Source organism: Ptychodera flava, chromosome 12 (genome assembly GCF_041260155.1).
Source record: "Ptychodera flava strain L36383 chromosome 12, AS_Pfla_20210202, whole genome shotgun sequence".
NCBI lineage: Eukaryota > Metazoa > Hemichordata > Enteropneusta > Ptychoderidae > Ptychodera > Ptychodera flava.
In genome coordinates this window covers 39,997,140-40,019,506 of record NC_091939.1, presented here as the reverse complement: position 1 = coordinate 40,019,506, position 22,367 = coordinate 39,997,140, and the positions used below count along the sequence as shown (strand labels likewise).

Below are 22,367 nucleotides of genomic sequence, written 5' to 3'. Positions count from 1 at the left end.
TCCACGGCCGACGTTGACTTTAAAACGATCGAACAAAGAGCAACAGCCACTTTTCATTGAATTGGCAACACTCAGGACACGCAAGGGGTGCAACACTCAGGACACGCAAGCGGGGACCAATCTTGAACATATGTTGTTCAGGGATCTACGAACTACGATCACGGTTCAATTTCCCTACTGCCTCAATGGTAGTTACACAACGCCTCTGGGCTATAACACATTTACGCAGAAAGCCACTGTGTCTACCCAATCTTTAACCTCGTACAAACGATGTTTTCCACCTTCAGTCAGCAGGACCAAAAGAGGGTGATGGAGACATCAGTGTCGTCATATACTCCAGAAAACATCGTCCGTTTTCAACTATTGAGAGACTGACCAAAACTCTCCATTCACAAAACTGGCCACAACTAAGCTTACAACGAGTTTACATCAACTTGACGGATGACAACTGCAACGTGGCACATGTTGGGTCACTTTAGAGAAAATTTACATGTCTCGTGCACAACACACCTGGGTCCTTTGTGTCAAATCATAGACAGCAGAGAAACGTTTCTCTACTGTCTATGATCAAATTAAGTCACGTGTAAAGTGTAGCCGTGTAAGAGACCAATAGCTACACGCGACTTAATAGGAGATCGTCGTAAAACTAGAATTGAGTCCATACCAGCGTAAAGGGGATCGATTGCAGTTCGTACTTCAATTACTTAGAGGGGTATATTTGTGTTAGTCTTTACTTGTCAAAGATATCATCCAACGTTTATGAAACTCCGATACTTCTCAGGATGCTTGATATGAAGAACATTGAAATGTGTGTTATATGAGTTTGGATGATGTTTTGATTGTTTTATTGGAAAAAGTTCATTTTTTCCTCTCCCGAAATATAAAGAATTAGTCCTGCCAACATAACACCGTGTGTGCATCATGCGACACGCAATTTTGTTGACAGAGTTCTATTAATAGTTGTCATCGTTACACATTACATATTTGAAGGCAGTGTGTTGAACAAGTGATTGTGTTTCAAAACCAGAATATAGATTACATCTGAGTGATCTGTAGCATTAATCGGTCAGGCTGGAAGTAAAAATGCTCTATTTTGAAAAAGAGAAGGTAAATATAATGCCCTTCGGATTGCTCATCTCGACCTTGTAACTTATCAAGGTCAAAGACATAAGATAATAATCAATACCTTACATCAAAATATATAAATTGTTTAGCATTGAATTAGCTCGAACAATGACAGTAAAGTATGATATGCATTAAATGCTACTAGCCTAAAGTCACGATCTGCCACAACATGAAAACCTTGAAATATTTAAAAACTTAAAGGCCTTAAGCAGTAGTCTCCAATCCTTGGTTCTTGCATTTAGTGCTTGTTGGCATTCAATATCTACATAGTCCTTTTGAGCTCCTTTGATAGTGTCGTCCAGTTCAATAATTTGTTTAGAGCTAAAGCTGATAAAAATCTGAAGACAACGGCGAAGTGTTGTTAGTGAACAATGGTATCAACATACACGGATACATGTAAACGTACGGTATTCTTACAAGTGTATCCCTCCATCTTCTTCTTTCTATGTACCCAACGGCCCCGGACATTAAATGGTTCTTCCCCCGGAAAAAATTGAGGTAGTCAGTACGCCGTCTCTGTGTGGCCGCAACGTACACTGTATTCTGGCAGTGATTGACTTCTGGACCAATCAGAGATCGTTTCACATCTTCTGTGAATAGCGGAACATTTGCAAAATGGCGGAAGGTTTGAGTGACAGTACGGAAAACGCTGAGAAGGAACTACATCATGATGAACAGGTATTATTCGCTTTAGACAGTTTTTAGATATTATTTTTTGAGGAGAGCGATAGAGTGATCATGGCATGAGAATTTTGCCATCTTCACAAAACTTGTTGGTGCACGATGCCAAAGTTTTACACCTGCAAACACCGCACATCGTACATCGTCTCTGTTGTTTATCTTACAATGTAGGAAATCCCCGTTGCACGTTGTCTTTTCCCATTGTTCGTAGACTTCTAGTTACAGGTAATCATATCTCAAAAGGTGTCCACACTGATATAAGGTCCTTTCAGGCGCTTTCTGTCAAGTTGCTGACATCAGATTTAGCTTTGTTTCTTCAATTTCATCATTGAATTCAAAACTCCCAATCACTAGATGCCAATCACAGTGTAAACACGGAGGCAGTACTTGCATAATGCGAAGGGGAACTGCCTGCTCGTACAGTTTCTGGTACACTCACAGTCTTTTGTTGACAGAAATTCGAGCCAAAGATCAACCTTCCGGTACTTCGCTGAAGTAGAAGCTGCTGTTCGGTCGCTTTTCTTCACAGCTCCTTGCCTTGGTACCGGTACTGATTACGCTTAGTGTTATGGGCATTTCTTTATGACAACGCAGCCCGATATATGTACTACAATGTACATGCATGGATGTAAAAAATAGATTTTTTACATCCATGGTACATGTACCTCCATGGAGAACAGTCGCTGTGTATTGCAGAAAGCCATGTGTAAAAATGTTTGAAGTTTTGACGTTTTAAAAATCGGGTTCGAGATTTATTTATTTGTTTGGTGGTCAGGTTTCAACCGATGACCACCAGATTCAAATTTTGATAGTCACAATGCAAAATGTTGGTGGTCCAAAAGAAACTAAGTGGGGTAGTGTAAGGACGTACCACACGTCTATGGGTAACCAGGGTAGAGTAATCGTACTACGAGCGTAAAGTTGGCGTCATCCTCATCCTCAGCCTCAGGGGTCACGTGAAAATGAGGATGAGGATGACACTACAGCATCAGCTTCACCGGCGTCAGATCTGATTATTCCTGACTGCGCCTGATGGAATAATAAGTATAAAAATAACTGTAAAAATGTGCTCCAAGTTTCATATCACTTAAAATCTAAATCAAAACACAAGGGAGTTTGTATTTGATAATATTTAGTAACCTCTCCTCTTAATATCCGTTCTCACAATGTAGTTATAACACAACATTCTTAGCCCTCAAATTTCGAATGCTGTATGTTTAATACGTCGACTTTTAAGGCCTCAATTCATAGTTATACAAATTAATTGTTTTATATGTCCTCTGAATAATTAGGGCTGTCATATTGCCTCTCATGGTGGCAATTTTTACACATTTCCGACCATATATGCCTTTTTTGCACCAATTTTCAGAAAATCTTAACGCAACAGTTGAAAGGACACCAACAAACACTTCCACTGATCATGGATTGAAAATTACGAGCACTACCATGAGATATTCTAATGATACAATATTACCTGCAAACCAGTTTTACTATTCAATTCAATTCAATTCAGTATTGAGAGAATGGAGTTGTTTTTTCTTAATTTGTTGGCGAATTTTATCATTTATCCGTCATCAGGTAGCGTCACTTTGGCAATCTTCAGATACGACGCTGAAGCTGACGCTGAGTAGCGTCATATTCAGCATCAGCTAGAAAGGTCACCTGAGGATGAGGATGATTCCAACTTTACATTCGTAATGGTACTATCAGAGTTTGATTCTTGTGGAGGTCAAGGTTCATAGGGGTGGATAGTGGACTGGTGTCGGTAGAGTTGACTTGTCAGAGCTCCATGTCTCAGAGTCAGTTGACCTCTGAAAAATTCAGAGCCCTCTGAAGATTCAGAAACTCAGACTCCAGAGCTCAGAACTTACACTTTAGTCACTGAAAGTGCTTAGAAAAGCCTGTACTGGTAAAGCCAATGAATATGGCAGTAAATCAGAGGAGCCAGCCAAGTCTACTGCACACGATCCATTGAGATTACAGTCAGTAAGCTGAAAGGTGTAAATGAATCTAACTTTTGTGGTATTAAAATTTGCTTGCCCTTCATCTTTCACTGCTGAAATTGTTAATTGATACTCTATGAATAATCGAAAGTAACCACAGCCTGCCAAGTGGCGGTTTTATTAGGTCTGTGCACAGTTGCTTGTGGTTTGGTACACGGTGATGGCAGCTGTGGTATGCATTTAAAATGTAGGTAATGCATACCACAGTGGCCATTGCTGTGTACCACAAGTGACTGTGGGTCTGTGCTGTGGACATTGCTGTGTACCACAAGTGACTGTGGGTCTGTGCTGTGGACTTGCTATGTACATACGATGCATTTTCTGTGCAAGTAATTTTAGCAATATTATCATTTATTTGACTTGTTACACTTTATTATACAGGTAATTTTTTGTGCAAACGCAATTCCAAACTTGGGAATCTGAGGTTCTAAATCTACAGAGGGCTCTGAAAAGTCAACTCTATGGGGTGGCATCTTGTTGTGGCATATATATTAATATAGACTCTCTCACAGCCCCTTCCCCTACGCAGCTGTATCCTCAACCATATGGTGATGCGCCGTCAATGGTCTTTCTAGCAAGCGAGGCTTACCGAGCCAGCTGGGTTATAGCGTAGCGGATGCAAATGACTTTTGTTATAGATTTTCAGTTTTGATTGAATTGACACAAGCACTGATTCACTGAGTGCTAATGACTTGACAGTGATATTTATCAGACAATACCACATGAAATAAGACTGTATTAATAACATGAATTACTGCATACTATTGGTACTGCATACTTTTGGACTGTTATGAAGTTATATAAGGGAATTGTACCTTGACCATCTGACCAGACGATATTTGCAAGGAAATGTTATGCAACGCAGATTTTATGATGATAATCATAGCAGTAAACAGTAAAACAAAGAGAGACATTGTCTATCCAAGCAAACAATCACTTGAGTAGAGTGGATTAGAGTTGAAGGACTGCCATTGAACAGACAAGACGTACTACATCACTGCCAGAGTATCTATCTTGGAGGACAATCTATTACCTCAATGATGTATTGTGATGTGTCTGGATACTCCTAGCAATAAACCCTGTATGATGCCTGTAACATTTACAGCTCTGCAGTGTACCAGCATGACCACCAAAAACCTGGTGGTCAAGATGGACCACCAAAAATAAAATGGGTGGTTAAAATGAGATAACTGGTGGTCTTTTGATGCATGACTACTGGTTATTCCAAACCCTACTATAGTGTCTCAATAAAATCTTACACCACATCCTTGAATCATAGACCCTAAAAAAGACTACCCTTGAATCAAACTCAAACTTGAGAATCATATTCCTGAGATTAACCCATCATCGCCACAGTTTGGCTGATGTGCAGCATCTTGGAAGCCGTTATCCAATTGGGTAGCTGGGAATAGTGACAATCGACCAATCAGATATAATCTTCCTTGCATGCTGCACATCAGTAGCCGCAGTTCCATAAGGCATAACCCACAACTTTCCCTGGCAATCTTGGGTAGTAGTGAAAGATGTGCCACCTTTCCCAATTGCAGTGGAAAGATGTTGGCTCTGGAACTGCAGCAAACCTTCCATAACTAATGACATTATACAAATGTAGATTAATGTCTCAGTATTAGACAAAAACTTATATCTTAGCTACTGCAATGGCCATATATTCAGAACGTATATTGCATATACCTGTTTGCACTGACTCCATTCTGTAATTCTGTATATACACCCTGATTGCAGTGTAGTAAAGCCTTTTGCTTTATGGCTGTCGGTTGTTACATGTACAATGAACGCAAGAAGAAATACAATTTTAAGCAATGGCTTTATCTGAGTTATAAGTGCATCTAGTATGGCGTTTTTTATGTATCACGTATATGAAAAGATATTGATTTTGTAAAGATGCTGAGTACAGAGTACAGTGCACACTTCTTGGTGAACTTTTAAAACCAATCACTATGGTAATCTTGCATGTAATTTTGGTAATAATAATGCATTGATGATGTACTGTTGTTCACAGGCTGATGACGATTCTGAGTGTATCTCTGAGAACATAACAAAGAAGAAAGCAGCCACCAAGAGAGCAAGACCTGTCACTCTAAACAAATCCTATGAACATATCTACACAGTTAGTGACAATTTATTCAGATTTGATCAACAACGTGTTCCAGCTCAGCTCATTGATTCAGGTATCAACACTTTCACACCTTGTAACAGTGTCTATCAACTTCTGTACAAACCTATAATTTCAAATTCTGTCAATATGTGGTTTGAAATGTTCTTCAAAAGTGACGTGGTGAACTTTGAGGTGAGGAGAGCATTTGCTTCTGTGCACACATATCTATAAGTAAGATAACAACATGATGTGATTTGCAGTATTGTTATGTTGTGTCTTATCTTTATGAACAGAAGATAATCTTATGACTTACATAGACTGAAATATTCATAATCAGTGATGTTCTTGTAGAGATTGCGAAGAAAATTTAAAAACTGCAGGAAACAATGTCTGTGATCTATTTACATGACTGGCTGTTTCAATAAAAATGAAATTACCAAAGGAAAGGTATTAGATGATGTGTGTGTATTACTGTGGGTTTTTAAAATTGAAAATTAATGTTTTTGCAGATGATGATGATGATGACAATGACATCGTATGGCAGGGACAGTTGTCACCGGTGAAAAAGCCCAGGAGACCAGCAATGCCAAAGGCGATATATGTTTCATCAGATGAGGAAAAAGACGATGATGTTTGCATTGTAGGTTACAAGTAAGTATTGTCATTTGATTTGATGAGGTTGGAAGAAAACGCAGAGTGGTTGTTTGGTGTTATGGAGAAATGTCACTGCCAGTGAATCCACAATATTATCATTTAGGAAGACATGCAATCTACCCCTTCTCCCTTTGTTGATGACAAAAGTTCAAATGGCGTCAACTCTCACTGTCAGTGATACTGAAGAGAAACTTGTTGTAGATGATCAGAGACATTCTGTGTGAAGTCAGGGTAGTGAAATATTTCCACAACAGCAATCTTTTGTCAAGAGATATGACTGCAAGGAAAATTACAAACCCAATGCATAAGTAGATGTTTAATTTTATTCACAGCTTTGATTTTCACAATTTCGGTTAATTTTTCTGTCTCTTCATCCATAGGACTCCAGAAAAACAAAATACCAGCATATACTCTGACAAGTCACCATCACCGCCACCATCACCACCACCACCGTCATCTGTCAGTGTCATTGTACAACCCAGAAACAGAAGAACAACAAAAGTTCTCAGGTGTGTGCCATTGATATAACATTTTTTAATTTCTTTGCTGAGATACATTTTTACACACACTAACATATTTGAACGTGTCTGGAAGATAGATCTCAGCGCTTACTGCAAGAATACCTGCCAGATCATGTCTCAGAAAAACAGAAAAATTACGAAAACTCTTCAGTTAATTATCTTGACCATCTTGACCATAAAAGCTAATCATCTCTGGTTTCAGATAATTTTTCAGTTCTTTGTTGATGTAAATATTTTACAAATTTGTAAAAATTGAGCAATTTACTGAAATCCAAATTAGTAGTTGGACACACTGTGTTGCAAATTTGCAAAATTTATACCTTTTAATCATCAAAGCAGGGTATTGAAACTAAGTTAATGTTTCCAAGTTCTCAATATGAGAAAGACTTTGCAGTCAAGAATTGTTTGTACCTGTTATAAGATGTGCATTACGTTCTCTTGATGTGGATTCCATTTCTCATTACAAAAGTGAATCATGGAAATGTGTATATTTTTGACATAGGTTGGTTTTATGTAAACTGGTGTAAAATGGTGTAAAATGAGAAAACTAACTATGTAGCTACCATAGAGTGTGCTCTGCTTAAATTTTGCATTAACCATTTCAGATCTGACTTTCTGGTATACCTGAGTGACCACTGCATATAGGGTTCAGATCTGAGAGGGTTATCCACAGTCATTAAAATATTCTGATCAGCCTGTACATTTGAAAGTTGATGCATTTGTTCCCATGAATGATAAAGCACATCTTTTTAGGAATGTTGATGCAGCTGTTGATTCTATCAGAAGAAATGCTTTCCAAAGCCCACTAGCCCAGTCACCAGATGACTGTTTCATTATCGGATCACCACAAGAAGACAAAACCATGAAAGTCAAGATAAGATGTAAATTGGGAGTACAAAGATACGATATGAAAATGGTATGTATTGACTGTTTTGTATTTGGACTATTTGTCAATCAGGTTTTCTCAGATCAATAATTCAGTGTTTTATTGCTGATGAATTAATGATTGTAAAAATACTGGTTTTGGAACAAGGATCAGACTGGTTAGCTACTTAGAGCTGGTATATCAGCAAATTTGTTTGACATTACATTTTGAGAATGGCTAATAGAAATTCAAGAATCCTGCATGTAGTGTTTTTAGAGTACAGTTTCTGTGAAGTGACCAAGCCTAACATTATCTTAACAATGTTTACAGAGAATAGCCCACATCAAAACATACATTTTAATGTGCACAGAGTTTTTCTTATTACCTGCCTGTTGGGTTTTGATCCCCATCTTTTTCAGAAAAATTCCTTTTCTTGAGTTGTGTGAGTCTTCAGCTAGCCTTCATCAAAATGAAACACTCCAGTTTGCATACATAACTGTGCACTGACTCAATGTACATAGTGATTACTTTAACCTATTTGCACCAATTCTCTGTAAACATGGCCACATTCTGCACTTATGACATGACTTTAGTCTAAACCGTTGTGATGAATAGGTTAAAGTATCAAATCAAAATGTTTCAACTCCTTTTTAGAAATCATACCTTTATTTGCACCAGCATTCTTCAAAAACTATATGTTCTAACTTTCAAACATGGGTATGAGAATATTTCTCTGTGTTCCAATGTTGCCAACTAAAATGCTTTTTCCTGTTACAGACTGATTGTTTCGGTGTGATCATGAAATCGTTGGCCGAAAAACTTCATGTTGACTCAGAGAGAATCCTTTTAACTTTAAAGGATGATTCCATAGTTGCTGAAGACACACCACTGTCAACCAACCTACAGATAACTGATATTATAGGTACAGTAGTGAATTTTGCATATGCTTAGTTCAGTTTCTTTTTTCATATTTGTAACAATTTTAGGACCCAGATGAGTAAAGGCCAGTATTATGTGTAATTTTTGATATTATAGGTACAGTAGTGAATTTTGCATATGCTTAGTTCAGTTTCTTTTTTTTATATTTGTAACAATTTTAGGACCCAGATGAGTAAAGGCCAATATTATGTGTAATTTTTGATGCACTTTCCATTACTTTTGGCATGACTTTTAAACTTTGTCTTCTACTACTCCCAAAATCATGGTGAAACGCATGGCGTTCGAGTTGTCAACTCAGCCTCTATGGTGTGTGTGTGTGGATTGTTGACAATTCCATTCCATTTCAGTTTAGAACAGAATTCATTTGTAAAAAGTAATACTACATATTGTCCTAATGCACTATGTTTATTTTAAGGCTAATTCCTTGTATTTCATTATGCTTTATTGCAAAAATTGAGGACACGTTACTGTATTTGTTTTCTTAAACAGAATGTACGACAATTATCAAAAATTACAGCTATTGTTCCCATATTGTAGCCACACATCTGTCTTAGTGACACACCTATTGTCATCAAATGTTTATGAAACCTAGCTGATGTAAACAGAACTACCGTTATAACAAATTCAATGATGCCTGTAATCAAATTACAGTTTACAATTTGCACTGCTGGGCTGGGATTGAAATAATACCTTGTTTATGTTGTTTCACAACCAATGATGAACTATCTACTGGTACTGATGTGTTATATCATATCTCAATCCCGTCCAAAGGTGCTATTCAAAGAATCTCATCAAATTAACTCAGATGCCACTTGTTTTGTTCATATTGTATACAGAATTTCTGCTTGCTTCAACTTGACTTTAATCAATTATGTGATGATATTGATATAAATCTTTTCAAAGTTTAAAGAGGGCAACACTCAGGGGAAAGCAAATCAAGGGAATACTTCCCCCAGTTAGACTGCAATGATCAGAATTCCATCTTCATTCCTGCACTCTCTCCGGTCATTGTCACAGTATACAGTATATACATTGATATCTGCTATAAATCAGTCATGAATGTCATGTATTATCAATCATAGCAGAAAAACTTCAGTCATAAAATGGCTTTAGTATGACAAAAAGCTGATAAAAATCCTAGTTTCTCTGTCTTTCAAGATTCTGAGTCCAAAGATCCTATTCATTGTTCTTCTGAACAACTGGAGTAGGCTCTAATGCAAAGAGTCCAACAGAATTAATGTCAAATTGTATACCTGTAAGCCTGTCAAACATGATGATTGTATCTTTCATCTTATAGATTGTGTAGTTGTAGATGTGAATGCCGCGACCTCTGACCCCAATGATGTCTCTGAGAGTGATAATGATTATGTGCAAATCAAAGTACAAGGCAAAGACAAAAGCAAAAAGATTATATCAATAAAAAGGGTAGGTAAAGTAAAAAAATTTCAGAACTATTTAGCTGGTTGCAAATCTCATAGTATTCTGTATGCAATTCTATATCGCTCGGATAAGAATGGTCCTTCTTCATTCACTGTAACTTTCAGCAGATATGAAGTGTACATGTCATTTGGTCTGTGAACTCTCGATAGTTTGGTTTCCTTTAACAAAAGCAAACTATTGTTATTATGTAATATGACATGAATTTTCGATTTGAAACGTCAGTTTCATTATAAAATCTCTGCTGATGATGCTTGTATTGCAAAGAAAACTCTTGCAATGATGAAACCATTTTGTCATGTCAGTGTCATGAATTCTTTGATATACTCATCCTCTGCTCAATTTAATTTGTCTGGCTCAAACTGCATTTATCTGTAATCTGTACAAGTGTATGTTTATTTGGTATACACAAAACCAACATATTATATACACCACATGGGCGGGCCTTTTACTACAGCACAGTGCCATAACTTGTAAAGCCATAAAATCATGTGACAAAAGATTGCTGATCTTCCTCAACCGCCACTTAGTTACCTATATGTAGCAGGTAGATAATCTCAACTCATATTTACTCAACAATTACAAGCTAACATCTTCAGTGTTTAGATCAAAATCTTTAAATCCAGGAACCCTGGAAGAGATAGCCTCTACTGATATTTACACAACAATGATCAGCAAACATCTGTGATTAGATCCAAATCTTTCTCAAACACATCCAGGAACCCTCAGCTGCCTGAGAGAGATAGTCTCTACTTGTAGTTGCACAACAAAGACGAACAGACATCTTCAGTGTTTAGATCAAAATCTTTAATAAACACGTTTAGGAACTCTGGGAGGAAGTGTTTTTCTACATTGACAATGTTTACCATGATAGGTCAGTGTTGTTACTTATTGTTAGTCAGACCAGGCCATGAATCAAAAGCCACTGTGTGTTTATTTGCACTTTCATACGAGATCATTTATCTTTTACTTCTTTGACCCTTTCCCTTGGATTTAGAGAGACTTTGATTTGATTTGCCATTGGTTCTACAAGTTTTCTCTCACACAAGAAAATTGTGCATACTATTAGATAGTCTGGTACTGGGCTAACTCACAAAGTTTCTGGAAATTCCTACATTGTCTGAAACAGTTCAGAAATGTTGTAAGGTGCAGAGGGTATACAATAATACAATAGCTGTCAGTTTTTTTTTGAGAACAGGATAAATAATTGTAAGTACAATGTCAATGTGTTACAGGAACACTGTAATGAAATCATAACCCGTTAACTGCTGTGTTACAATTTTTGTAGTAGAGGCTGATATAACATTTGATATTGTCATAATGAAAGTCTGTAAATATGTAGGACATGGTTGCTGAATTATTGGAAACATACAAATATACATGTAGATGTTTGATAATCATGACAGCTTTTTTCACTGAACATTACAGACAGATCCTTTGGAAAGGTTAATGGAGGAGTACAGCTCATGGAAGCAAATTCCAAGAAACAAGGTCACCTTCTTCTTTGATGGAGATAAACTGTTCCCACAGAACACACCACAAGACTTGGATATGGAGACAGATGATGTCATTGATGTGATGATCACATGATACTCACATGGTTATCACATGTTGTGAAATTCAGCTGTTTCCAAATGCATGAAGTCATACATGATTCATAACGCAGGCAAAGGTGCTGTTGCAAAGGTACTATTATATAATCCAGGTTCATATAATGCATTTTAATGCAAAATAAAAACAATTCACAAGGCTTTTATGCCTTTTCTACGCATAGTTTACTGCCAGGTAGAGTGCTTCAACATCTATGCACTGCAAATACGCCATAAAGCAAATCAGTTCAATGAAATCTACCGGTACAATCTGGTGTATAGATTTGAGAAAACATTTCACTGTTGAGCAGCAATTGAAGCTTTCCTCAAAAATACACAACATTGATATTCCAGCACAGAGGTATATCGTATGACTCTCCATAATGGTATTTTGATAATGTTTGATAAAAAAGGTGAATAATTAGAGAGTGGGACTGATTTGCTGGTTGTCTTTATCATTGTATATAACTCAGTATGGCTTTCATATTTCATTATTCCAGAAGTCTTCCGTGCAGTTACTTTGTCATACCAAATTTGCATATGACCATATATAGCCATAGAGTGTCAGTAACACTGTACACATGCAGGCTGTGGTAAGATTATATTTTGCATGGCCTTCAAAGTGAGAATCTCTGATTAATTACGACAAACAGAGATACATGTACCTGAATTCCTGAAACTTCCAGATACTTATAAACTATTAAGCAGTTTAGCATATGAAGTATTTCATTTATTATACGGAATAACTTTGATGTAGCAGATTTGGGTCAGTTCCCATAATTGCTCTGTGCTTTCAATGTAATTTATTGATACTTATATCAAAGAATACATGAGATTTAGTTACTGTAGAGCTTTGAACTTTGAAGTAAATTTGATTTTTAACATCTAGCTTTTGAGGTTCAGCTGCTATTTATGTAACTGTTTTAATATAATTGATCAAATTATTTCGATTGTTTCAGTCTCTATGCATAATCTTGAATGTTTTCGCCAGAGAGTGAAGCTCTCTTGAAATCAAAAGAAATGTTGATAATTACAAGATGCTATGATGAAATGAAAGATCTCTTTTTGTCTGATAGCATTCAGAAGTATGTGTATGAAATATTAGCCATTTATCAGTAGCAATGAACAGAGTAAATGACAGCTTTGTCATAGAATGTACAAAGTTATTTATCATATCTAGTAAATTGATGTAATTTCTTATTTTGTAGAGTTAACACCCAGCTGCCCAAGCTGCACCCAAAGCTACCAAAGTGTGGCTCAAACGCAGTAGACACATGTAGCAACTTTAATATGAAAACCATCCATGCTTAGGATTGAGTGACAGTTCAGAACCAAGGCCCAACTTTTAAGATTTAGATTGCATCAAATACCATTGTGCTATTCATTACTGATGCTGATAGTAAAATATGTTTAATTTATGATCTCAGAAAACCACCTCTGATTTCCTTGTCTTTGTAAAATACATTTCTGTTTATATTAACCACAGGTGCTATCCCATGGATGTTGCTATAGTAATGGCACATAATTTTATAAGAGTACAGAACACAAATAAAATACCTCACCTGTGAAATAGCTCATTTCTTTACATTTTCAATTGTTTTTTATGTACTTATGACAGAATACTATAATGCTTTAGAGACACTCTGGACATGATCCAATGAAATATGATTTCAATTTTCTTCTTGTCTTTTGTTAGGAGATCAAATTCTTAAAATGATCAGTACATACATTGTGATGATTGTTTCTATCACAAAGTTTTGTACAAGCAGCTTATTCAGTGTTGCTATGATACACTGGAACAAAACTAGCATATCATGTACACCAACACTGCAGTGCTGCTATGGATTGCAAAACAAAACCAGCATATCATGTACACCAACACTGCAAGTCAATAATATTGACCAGAGGTTATCACACCAACTGTATATATGTATAGTGTATGCATATTTCAACATTCAACAGGTGTTTTATAATATCAGATTTGTTTAAATGTTTTTCCATGTTTGAAATAAATGCATTTATTTCAAAGTTGTTTGTGTTGTTTTAGCATAAAGTTCCCAGTTCTATAGATTACCTGAAGTATTTGCCAGAATATAATGTCCATTATGTATTCACTTTATGGCAAACATTGGAATTATTGACTGCAATGTTCCCAGCAGCTCTGAGTCAAGTTAACTGATGTTGTGCACGGAATACATCGTTCAGAATTTTAGAACCCATTCATACAGTACAGTATGGCAGGCTGCTTGAACAGCAGCTCAATCATGAAAACTGTGTCAATACACCAAACAATAAAACACTGTCAGATACATGTATCTACTTACACTTCTAGTAGTCTGTGTTTCTTATTTTGCATTTATGGTCTTCTTTGGACAAATAACCTGAACAACTTGTTTGCTAATTGGCTACCCAGTGCTATTTGAACACTTCCAAATGTGTATGTTAGGATTAGTAAGTCAGTAGATGTTACTGGGATTCCTTTGGTATGGCAAATCAACGGAATAATCAGCAGCAATGGCACTGCAATTATCTGTGTTTTTCTCAATAAAAAATGCTGACTTTCATGAAATCTTAGTACAGTAAATGGGTATGCTAACAATGATATTGGTTTGGATTTCAGTTTCTTAATTGCAAAATTCCACTCATTCTGATATTGCATTGATACTATAAGCTTAAATTTCATATAAGGAAATAATCTAAGCATTAAAACATGCATTCTTGTATTTCCCAATCAAAATATTTTACTGGTAAATCTCTTCATTCTGTTTTGTCATCATCATGGCTTACTGATATGTACAGAGTGTTTGGTACAACTGACAAAATGTACAATGTTATCTTTCTCACAGTTGCACAGAGAAAAGCAAAAATTAAAATTGTAAAGCACATCTCCCCCCCCCCCACGTATGAATGACTACACATTTGCACTTTTTGTAATAGTAGAGTCGTGTTTCTAAAGAATGTCATTTTCAAAAAGGGGTCTCTGCTTTTAAATTTTGATGTCTGTAATGCACCTTACAAATAAAGTAAGAGTGAGCTAGTTCACTGTGAAAGTGGTCTTTTGGTGTGCCTTCATGGTAGAAACCACTTTGAAAGCAATATGTATTCTGACAGCGCCTCCATTGATATTGTTTGCCCAGGGTATTGCCCTGTGGCGGCGCACTTGTTGACCCACATTATGTTCGAAGCATTGACTCATTGTGACCCCACCCACCTATTCAATACTGGGTGAAAGTGTCAACATGGCAGACTCTGTAGATCGACTCCCAGCTTGGGATATTCAAAGGCGATCGGCGGCGTACAAATATGTAGCTGCCGAAGACGATACCGCATGGAATACTTTAGAGAGCAGAAAAGCTAAGGGTAGGAACATGTACTACGATCTGTACCAATGGAAAATGGGACAATCCCCAGATAATGTGAGAAAATTCTGTGCCCCCGACATTGAAGATGACGAACGCGAAGATCTGATTGAGTGGATTCGAGATATCGAAGACAGCGGATCGTGTCAAAGTTTGCAGATTTTATTCTCATTTTCTGTTCCATATCCAGTTGCCATAGACTTTATAGTGGGGTTAGAAGAATCAATAGTTTCGATGGGAGCGGTAGGTATTTTACAAACGTTGTCTACTTTATACAGTGTATTACTCACTGCAGCACGAACTCTGTGCAAAGGCAGTTTCACCGCATGGCAGTTTCACCGTTGCTCATTACCACTGCACTGTCCCAGGCTCCATAGAGCAAATAGGGACTTGAATGAGTTGAAAAGTCGCAATAATCCAGTATTTGAAGAAGAGCAGAGTGCGCAAGCAACGGTACAATTAGCACAGGACTGCACAGCAGAGGTAGCTTTCTGTGTAGAGCGAAAGAAACCATACACGTACACATTCGTTCTTTCTGATGCCATTCTCGATAAACGTAGTGCACCATACTCTCCATACTGTATTATTACTGGCAAGGTGTTTATAAACTATCGATGCATAACAGAGCGAAACTCGGATGGCATTTAAGGAACTTCTCACCCTGGAGGTTTACTTCAAACCATGCACGAAGTACGAAATCTGTGTTTTAATTTGAGGACGCATACGTATACGTTTAACTCTGCGTGGCAGGGCTGTATGTTACCCATACGGCTCCAGGCCGCATAACGCAGGTAACACACAGCCCTGCCACGCAGAGCTAACTATACCTTAGCTGCAGTACAGTAGCTCGAGGTTTTGCCTGGGTATTTGGGTCGGACGGCAAAACCAGGCAAAACCTTGAGCTACTGTACTGCAGCTAACTATACCTATAAACCGCGTTTCCTTAATTAAACGAGGGGCTGTGGTGTAACTTAATATTAGCTTTCCCAGTGGAAGGAGGGATGCATTTTCCACATAGATATGACAATATGCTATGTCCACATAATTACTGTTTGCATGACTGTATATTGACATCATTCTGTGTTCACTACTTTACTCACAAAAGTCTAATAACAAAATTTAATTGGTGTACCCAGTAATAGATTGGTCGATTTGTAGAGTAACTGTTGACCATATCTTGAGATTGGAGATTTGTGATCATCTTTATGTTCATCTTTTCCTTTTGCAGGGTTGTGGTTATTGGGAATACTTGCTTCAGAAGAGAGGTGTTGATGTCATTTCTTATGACAAGAATACAGAATTTGCACCAGAGATGAGATACACTGAAATAAAGGTATTAATTGGCGATTTCTTGCAATAATGTCTTAATGTGGTTTGACTTGGTATATTAATTCAAAGGTTTTTACTAGTATTCATTATCACTGATCATGCTGATAACAATGCAATGCTGTATCTCTTGGTGGATGAGATCTGGTGTTCAAGGCTGATCAGAGTGATGCATCTTTTTAGTGTATTGCTGTAACTCCCCCAAGGAGCTACCAACCTCTCTCAGTATCTCATCTGTCTGTAATAGGAGTTCTGTAGTAAATTGATTGCTAGTATATGCCTTTCTGTTTTAGTGCAACCTCATATTGTTCTTTTCAAAGAAGGCATGTCGTATAACTCTGACATTACAGAATTTGCTATGGCTGTTACACTTCTGCAAAATGATCATGAACTTGATGAACTGATTTTCATTTCAGGATGGTGAACCAGATAAGCTTGCTGATCATTCAGATAAAACGTTGATGTTAAGTTGGCCAGACGCTGATGGTAAGTTTCAGTTTAAAGCATGACTCTTTCCAAAGTCATAAGAAAACTCCATCATCTTTAAATTCATTTAAATTGTCCTGAAAGTGTACACAATCAAAATTGTCAGTATACAATCAAAGGAAAAGTAAAGTCATATTTAATAATAGGACAAGGAGTTATACTTACGGAAAAACAGACAATGAAGCTTTAGGTAGGGTTGACAACAAGGCCATGGAAGAAGTTTCGTCAAGAATGAGACAAAATATCTGCAGAGGAAATATTTTCAAAGTTTTATGCACTCTTGCTGCATTTTGCAAAAATTACAGAATATTCACATTGCTTGAACAGTGTAGAATACCAGGGGACAAGTATGCATGAAAAATGTGTACATCAAGTCTTTGAACTTCCAATTTCCATGTCCTCATTCTGACCCATCCCAAGTTTCCAAATTAGTTTCTTTGGGTCTGGAGTAATTGATTAATCATATATCCTTGATGATAAACCACCATGCATTAAAGGTATACAGTCACCTGTAATCTAAATATGCCCATATATGGTCAAAGGGGAGTTCCTTGGTATTCAAAATGTCCTTGTGAGGGCGCTTTTTTTAAAAAGTGGCCACCCGCTTAAAATCTGTGATTGGTTAGATTTTCTCTTTCCATGATAACTGTGGCACAATTGGAACAGGTGACAGTATACCTTTAACAATAAAATCAGAATAGTTTCATGACTTTTTTTGAGAAGTGATCAGACCTACAATGTAGCTTCCAATACCTTTATACATGACTGGGATTTCTTCACAGAGGGATCAACGTTTTCATTGGATTGTCTGAAGTACTACAAAGGTGAGAGTATTATCCACATTGGTGAACTATTTGGAGAAACCATGTCAAGTAATCCATGGGGCCAATCAACATCACAAGCATTCCAGATGCAACTTGGAAAAGAATTCCGTTGTATCAACAGAGTACAGCTACCTAACTGGCCAGGTCATATGGATTCATTGACATTATGGCGCAGAGTTGCCAAACCAGTAGAATGTGATGGAGCATTATTCCAATATGTTGATGTACCACCAAAGAGATATTATTAGGAATATTGCCATGGAAACATGTTATTATGAGGAATATTGCCACATGCCATAGTCCGACTTCATCCAAGTTTTCCAGAATTTATCAACAGAGAGCTAAAAAACAATGCAATGTCATTTTATATGTAGGGAAATTGGTTTGGGAATCTGTGTTTAAATTGTCACCAGTGCTTCATGTTAACAGCTGACTGTCTCTTGTGTACTAACTTATTTTAATCTGTATTTTTTGTCAAAGTTCATTAAGGATAATGTATCCTTCAAGACACACACCTCACATACAATAATTTTCAATGTTTGAATAGAATCTTCATTTACATGATAGTAACTCAGTAATTGTGACTTCCATACATTTCTGTAATTCTCGCTTCCATTGCAAGCCCCTGGTTTATTGAAATGTATGAGTTTGGTGTAACTTTTAGTGTGTCTAAGTCTTCAAAACTTATAGCAGTGATACAGAGTACGTCTCAAAACTCTAAACACAGTCACAAACAGTATATTGTACAAACCACTGGCAAAAATATTAGAAAGCACTACCCTTAGATGTTGTGAGTTGTGGCAAAGTCTGTTTTCAGATCTATTGACAATCTAATCCAATCCAGTCAGCCATTTGCATTTGATTACATTAGTATAAACATAAACTCTACACTGTTTTCCTTCCTGTATAATGTCAATTTTGTCAGGAAAAAACCAATAGTTCTTCAGTTGAGCAGAATATCCTGTTTAGTTCATTGTGAATGAGTTGAATCGGGCAAATATTTAAATTGAGAAAGATTTGTTCAGACAGGAAAACCTGATCTCTTTGTGACGGGATTTTCGGATGAATGGGTGAGTATTCTGACAAAAGAACTAATGTGGGCAGTTCACATGATATTCTTAACGGCCTCTTTTGTTTCTCTGTCATTTCATGACAAGCTGAAAGTAATCATATCTTTGTATGTGCATGTTAAAACATTTATTTTGTGAAGCATGGTGTGAAACAATGAAATGTTTCTGCATAGGACTTTCATAGAAGACTTTGATAGAAAAAGTCCAACAGTTGATGTACATGAAATGAATATGATTACCAAACAGTGTTGTTAATTGATGCACAGATAATCAACATTTTGCTGTATTTATGTATATGTTGATTTCAGCTCACTTCCCAAGAAATTCAACCAACGGCTGCCAGTGTTTTTTTTTCCAAAATTTGCTTTTGACATTGTTTTGTATGTCTTTGTTGATAGTGACATTGCCAAGGTAAATATATAAGGTGCTTTTGTGGAATGCCACAAACTAAAACTATAGTGAATGAGTGAAAAAAAACCTTGGCTACATCATGTTTGGCAAATGGGTTCAGTGAATGGTGGTAGTGTTTCAGCACTGAGAGATATACATTTTTCATGTGAATTTTATTGCAACATTTGTAACATTTTGCAGTTAATGGTAAATATTAGTAGTACTTGTCAATTTCAATGATAGTGTAAAACTTCTTTAATGTCAAACGTTGTGACAAAAAACACTGCAGTCAAAAAATGAATTGCACTGAATTTTCAAAGAAGCATAAATATGTAGTTTTATGTAATATTCTTGAAACTAAAGAAAACCTCCTAGATAATATACTAGTATATGTGTAATATTCCTTATCATATTGATATTATTATCTTGAGGACAATCTATGACGTAAACTTACTCTTTTTTCCCAGTGAAAACAAATATTTCTATTTTATCAGATGAATTGAAGGCTTATTTTGATGTTAAATGTCCAACAATTGAACTAAAGATTTACAGTATATTTTTTGTAATAACTTCTATAACAGAGATTGTATTTGTAAAATGTGTAGCAATGTAGTGTTTTCAAACCAGAAATTGAACTCTTATTCAGAATACCCTTAGTTTACTTTGTGATAGAATTGTAAGTTTTACTGCAATTAGTTTATACCAGTATTCATATTCTGGAACCTGATGGTTTAGATCAACTATACAAATATCATTCCATGATTTTCTGTAAGGAACATCATGGTATTTGTATTGTTTTCTGTTAATTTGTTATCATTTTAAATGATGGGTGAAGACACCACATTTCATCAAAAGACTAATGGAACAAACAAACAAACAAATAGTGAATTTCTGTTACAAATCTGATTTTCAACCTACCCTATGACTCTGTCCCTCACCTTTAATATTTTTATTCTCAAAAAGAACAGGCATGTTTACCATTTCTACTGATTTCTATGGGTTACAGTGAGGGAAAATAAAAAAAAAACCAGGATATTGAAAAAATCTTGACTTGCTACTTTCGAGATTGGATTCAGAGATTGAGAATAATTTTGTTTTTTAGAATATCAGACCTCAGTACACAGGTTTTCATCTTAAGAAGATATTATAACAGTGGTGCATCATGAAAGAGTGTAATATAATAACTACAAAAACATTATTTTTTTAAGTATTTAGTAACATATCAAAAATGAAATTAGGGTTATGTGATGTACAATGCAGGTATTAGCCCAGTGAATGTGAAGCCCAACATGTCTGTGGGCACTGTACTTTGTATGAAGATAGATGAATATTAAATTTTGGTAACACTTCATAATAACCATATCATCTTGATGTTGTAAAGCCTGTAAAACTAGATTTAAATTTTGTTCAAGTGTTATGATTCTTCCAACAAGACTTTGTCCAAAAAACTTAGATGGGAGGAGCATATGAAAATACCATATGTATGTCTTTCTAGACTTTTTTCACAGTAATATTGATAACAATCTAAGGTGATGTGAATGTTAATATTTATATTTATTTTTGGTATCAAGGGCTTTACTTTTCTCAGTGGTGTTGAGAGAATATGCAGAGAAAATAAACTTTAACATTTTTCAATAACGTTTTTTACAATGTAGTGTACTTAGTGAGTTTGTAAATCTACTTCTTTTCACACTCTATTTGTCCTGAAATCTATCTCCTGTAATTTTTGTGATTGGCAAGTCGTTTCATCCTAAGTGAAATTTCCAATACTTGCAAGCTACATACAATCCATGCTCAGAGATGTCAGAACTCCATCGGGCTGAGATGACATTATCTACGTTACCCATAATACATTGAGATGTCACAACACTGTCAAGTTTCCACAGCGTCACAGCAAATAAGTGTAAATAACATGACAAACTCAAAGTAAGGGAGTGTTCATTTATTGTTACAGTACTGGGAGGGGGAGGGTTGGCCAGCAAATTCTTGTGCCTCTGTCAAAATAATAGGACTCCTACCCACTCAGAATAATCTTGATGTCTCTGCCTCAGAAGATGATAAAAATTTGATGAATTTTATTGGAAGGGTATCAGAGCTAATATTACAACTTCAGATAAATATAGTGTATATGTATTATACTAAATAGATGTTATAGTGAGATAGATCCACCTTTGAATGACTAAAATTAGTGTCATTTGTCAAATTAAATGTTTTGCACAATGTGGGCCAAAACCTGTTGATGTACTTCAAATGAATTGACTGCAATAAATGTATCAAATGAATATCTGTTTAGGATAACACAGATCTACGACAGAGTAAATATATTTGTGTCAACTACTTGTATCATGTAGTTTGTGGTAGTTTGTGGTAAATGGCCCCATGTTAATGTGTATGCTAACCCATATCTGATAGCTTGCTGTCATGGTTTGTCTAACTTCATCCGCACCATGGCAAGAACCTGCCTTCCCCACTCAGATGGTTAAAGCTATTGTAAGACAAGCCTACATAGACTTGCCAAGACAAGATGTTAATAAGACAGAAAATAGATGTACTAGTATTCACACCATTCTAAGAATGAAGGCACACAGACAATCATCTTTATTTCCAAGAATATTTTTGTACTTTAGTTCAAGGCTTTACATCAGGGTGAACATTTTTGAAAATAATGTTATCTGTGACCCCCCCCCCCCCCCCGGCCATAATATCTGAACGTTCCCTTGTGGCTGTCTATAATTAAAAGAAACGATCTGCCAACAAATGTGACTGATTCTGTTCATCCAGGGCGTTTGGCTCTATAATTAAAAGAAACGATCTGCCAACAAATGTGACTGATTCTGTTCATCCAGGGCGTTTGGCTTCACATACTAGTAATTTAAAATATCATGGCAGAGACCATATACATTATTGTAATAGCCAATGTCCTTCTCAAAGGTCCATCCCTAAAATTCTTCATATTTTTCATCCACTTTAGATCCAGATATG

General features: G+C 36.3%; 2 protein-coding genes across 2 annotated transcripts; both read left to right on the top strand.

Moving 5' to 3' along the window:
* The first annotated feature begins 1,658 nt into the window (after positions 1 to 1,658).
* Positions 1,659 to 14,255, top strand: LOC139145861 (NFATC2-interacting protein-like). Its single transcript, XM_070717279.1, has 8 exons — positions 1,659 to 1,803; positions 5,830 to 5,998; positions 6,435 to 6,576; positions 6,960 to 7,088; positions 7,854 to 8,016; positions 8,743 to 8,887; positions 10,202 to 10,329; positions 11,770 to 14,255. Exons 1-8 carry the CDS (start codon positions 1,741 to 1,743, stop codon positions 11,929 to 11,931), a joined length of 1,101 nt encoding a protein of 366 aa, XP_070573380.1. The 5' UTR covers positions 1,659 to 1,740; the 3' UTR covers positions 11,932 to 14,255.
* Positions 14,256 to 15,128: 873 nt separating this feature from the next.
* On the top strand, positions 15,129 to 21,035 carry LOC139145860 (uncharacterized). Its single transcript, XM_070717278.1, has 4 exons — positions 15,129 to 15,532; positions 16,518 to 16,622; positions 17,032 to 17,101; positions 17,884 to 21,035. Exons 1-4 carry the CDS (start codon positions 15,170 to 15,172, stop codon positions 18,171 to 18,173), a joined length of 828 nt encoding a protein of 275 aa, XP_070573379.1. The 5' UTR covers positions 15,129 to 15,169; the 3' UTR covers positions 18,174 to 21,035.
* Positions 21,036 to 22,367: the final 1,332 nt, after the last annotated feature.

Bases quoted from the DNA above. Each gene is read 5' to 3' on its own strand.
- LOC139145861 (XM_070717279.1), top strand. From the start codon at position 1,741: ATGGCGGAAGGTTTGAGTGACAGTACGGAAAACGCTGAGAAGGAACTA. The intron at 5,999-6,434 runs GTATCAACACTT...ATGTTTTTGCAG, and splicing joins AGCTCAGCTCATTGATTCAG to ATGATGATGATGATGACAAT. The intron at 7,089-7,853 runs GTGTGTGCCATT...ACATCTTTTTAG, and splicing joins AGAACAACAAAAGTTCTCAG to GAATGTTGATGCAGCTGTTG.
- LOC139145860 (XM_070717278.1), top strand. From the start codon at position 15,170: ATGGCAGACTCTGTAGATCGACTCCCAGCTTGGGATATTCAAAGGCGA. The intron at 15,533-16,517 runs GTAGGTATTTTA...TTCCTTTTGCAG, and splicing joins CAATAGTTTCGATGGGAGCG to GGTTGTGGTTATTGGGAATA. The intron at 16,623-17,031 runs GTATTAATTGGC...TTTTCATTTCAG, and splicing joins TGAGATACACTGAAATAAAG to GATGGTGAACCAGATAAGCT.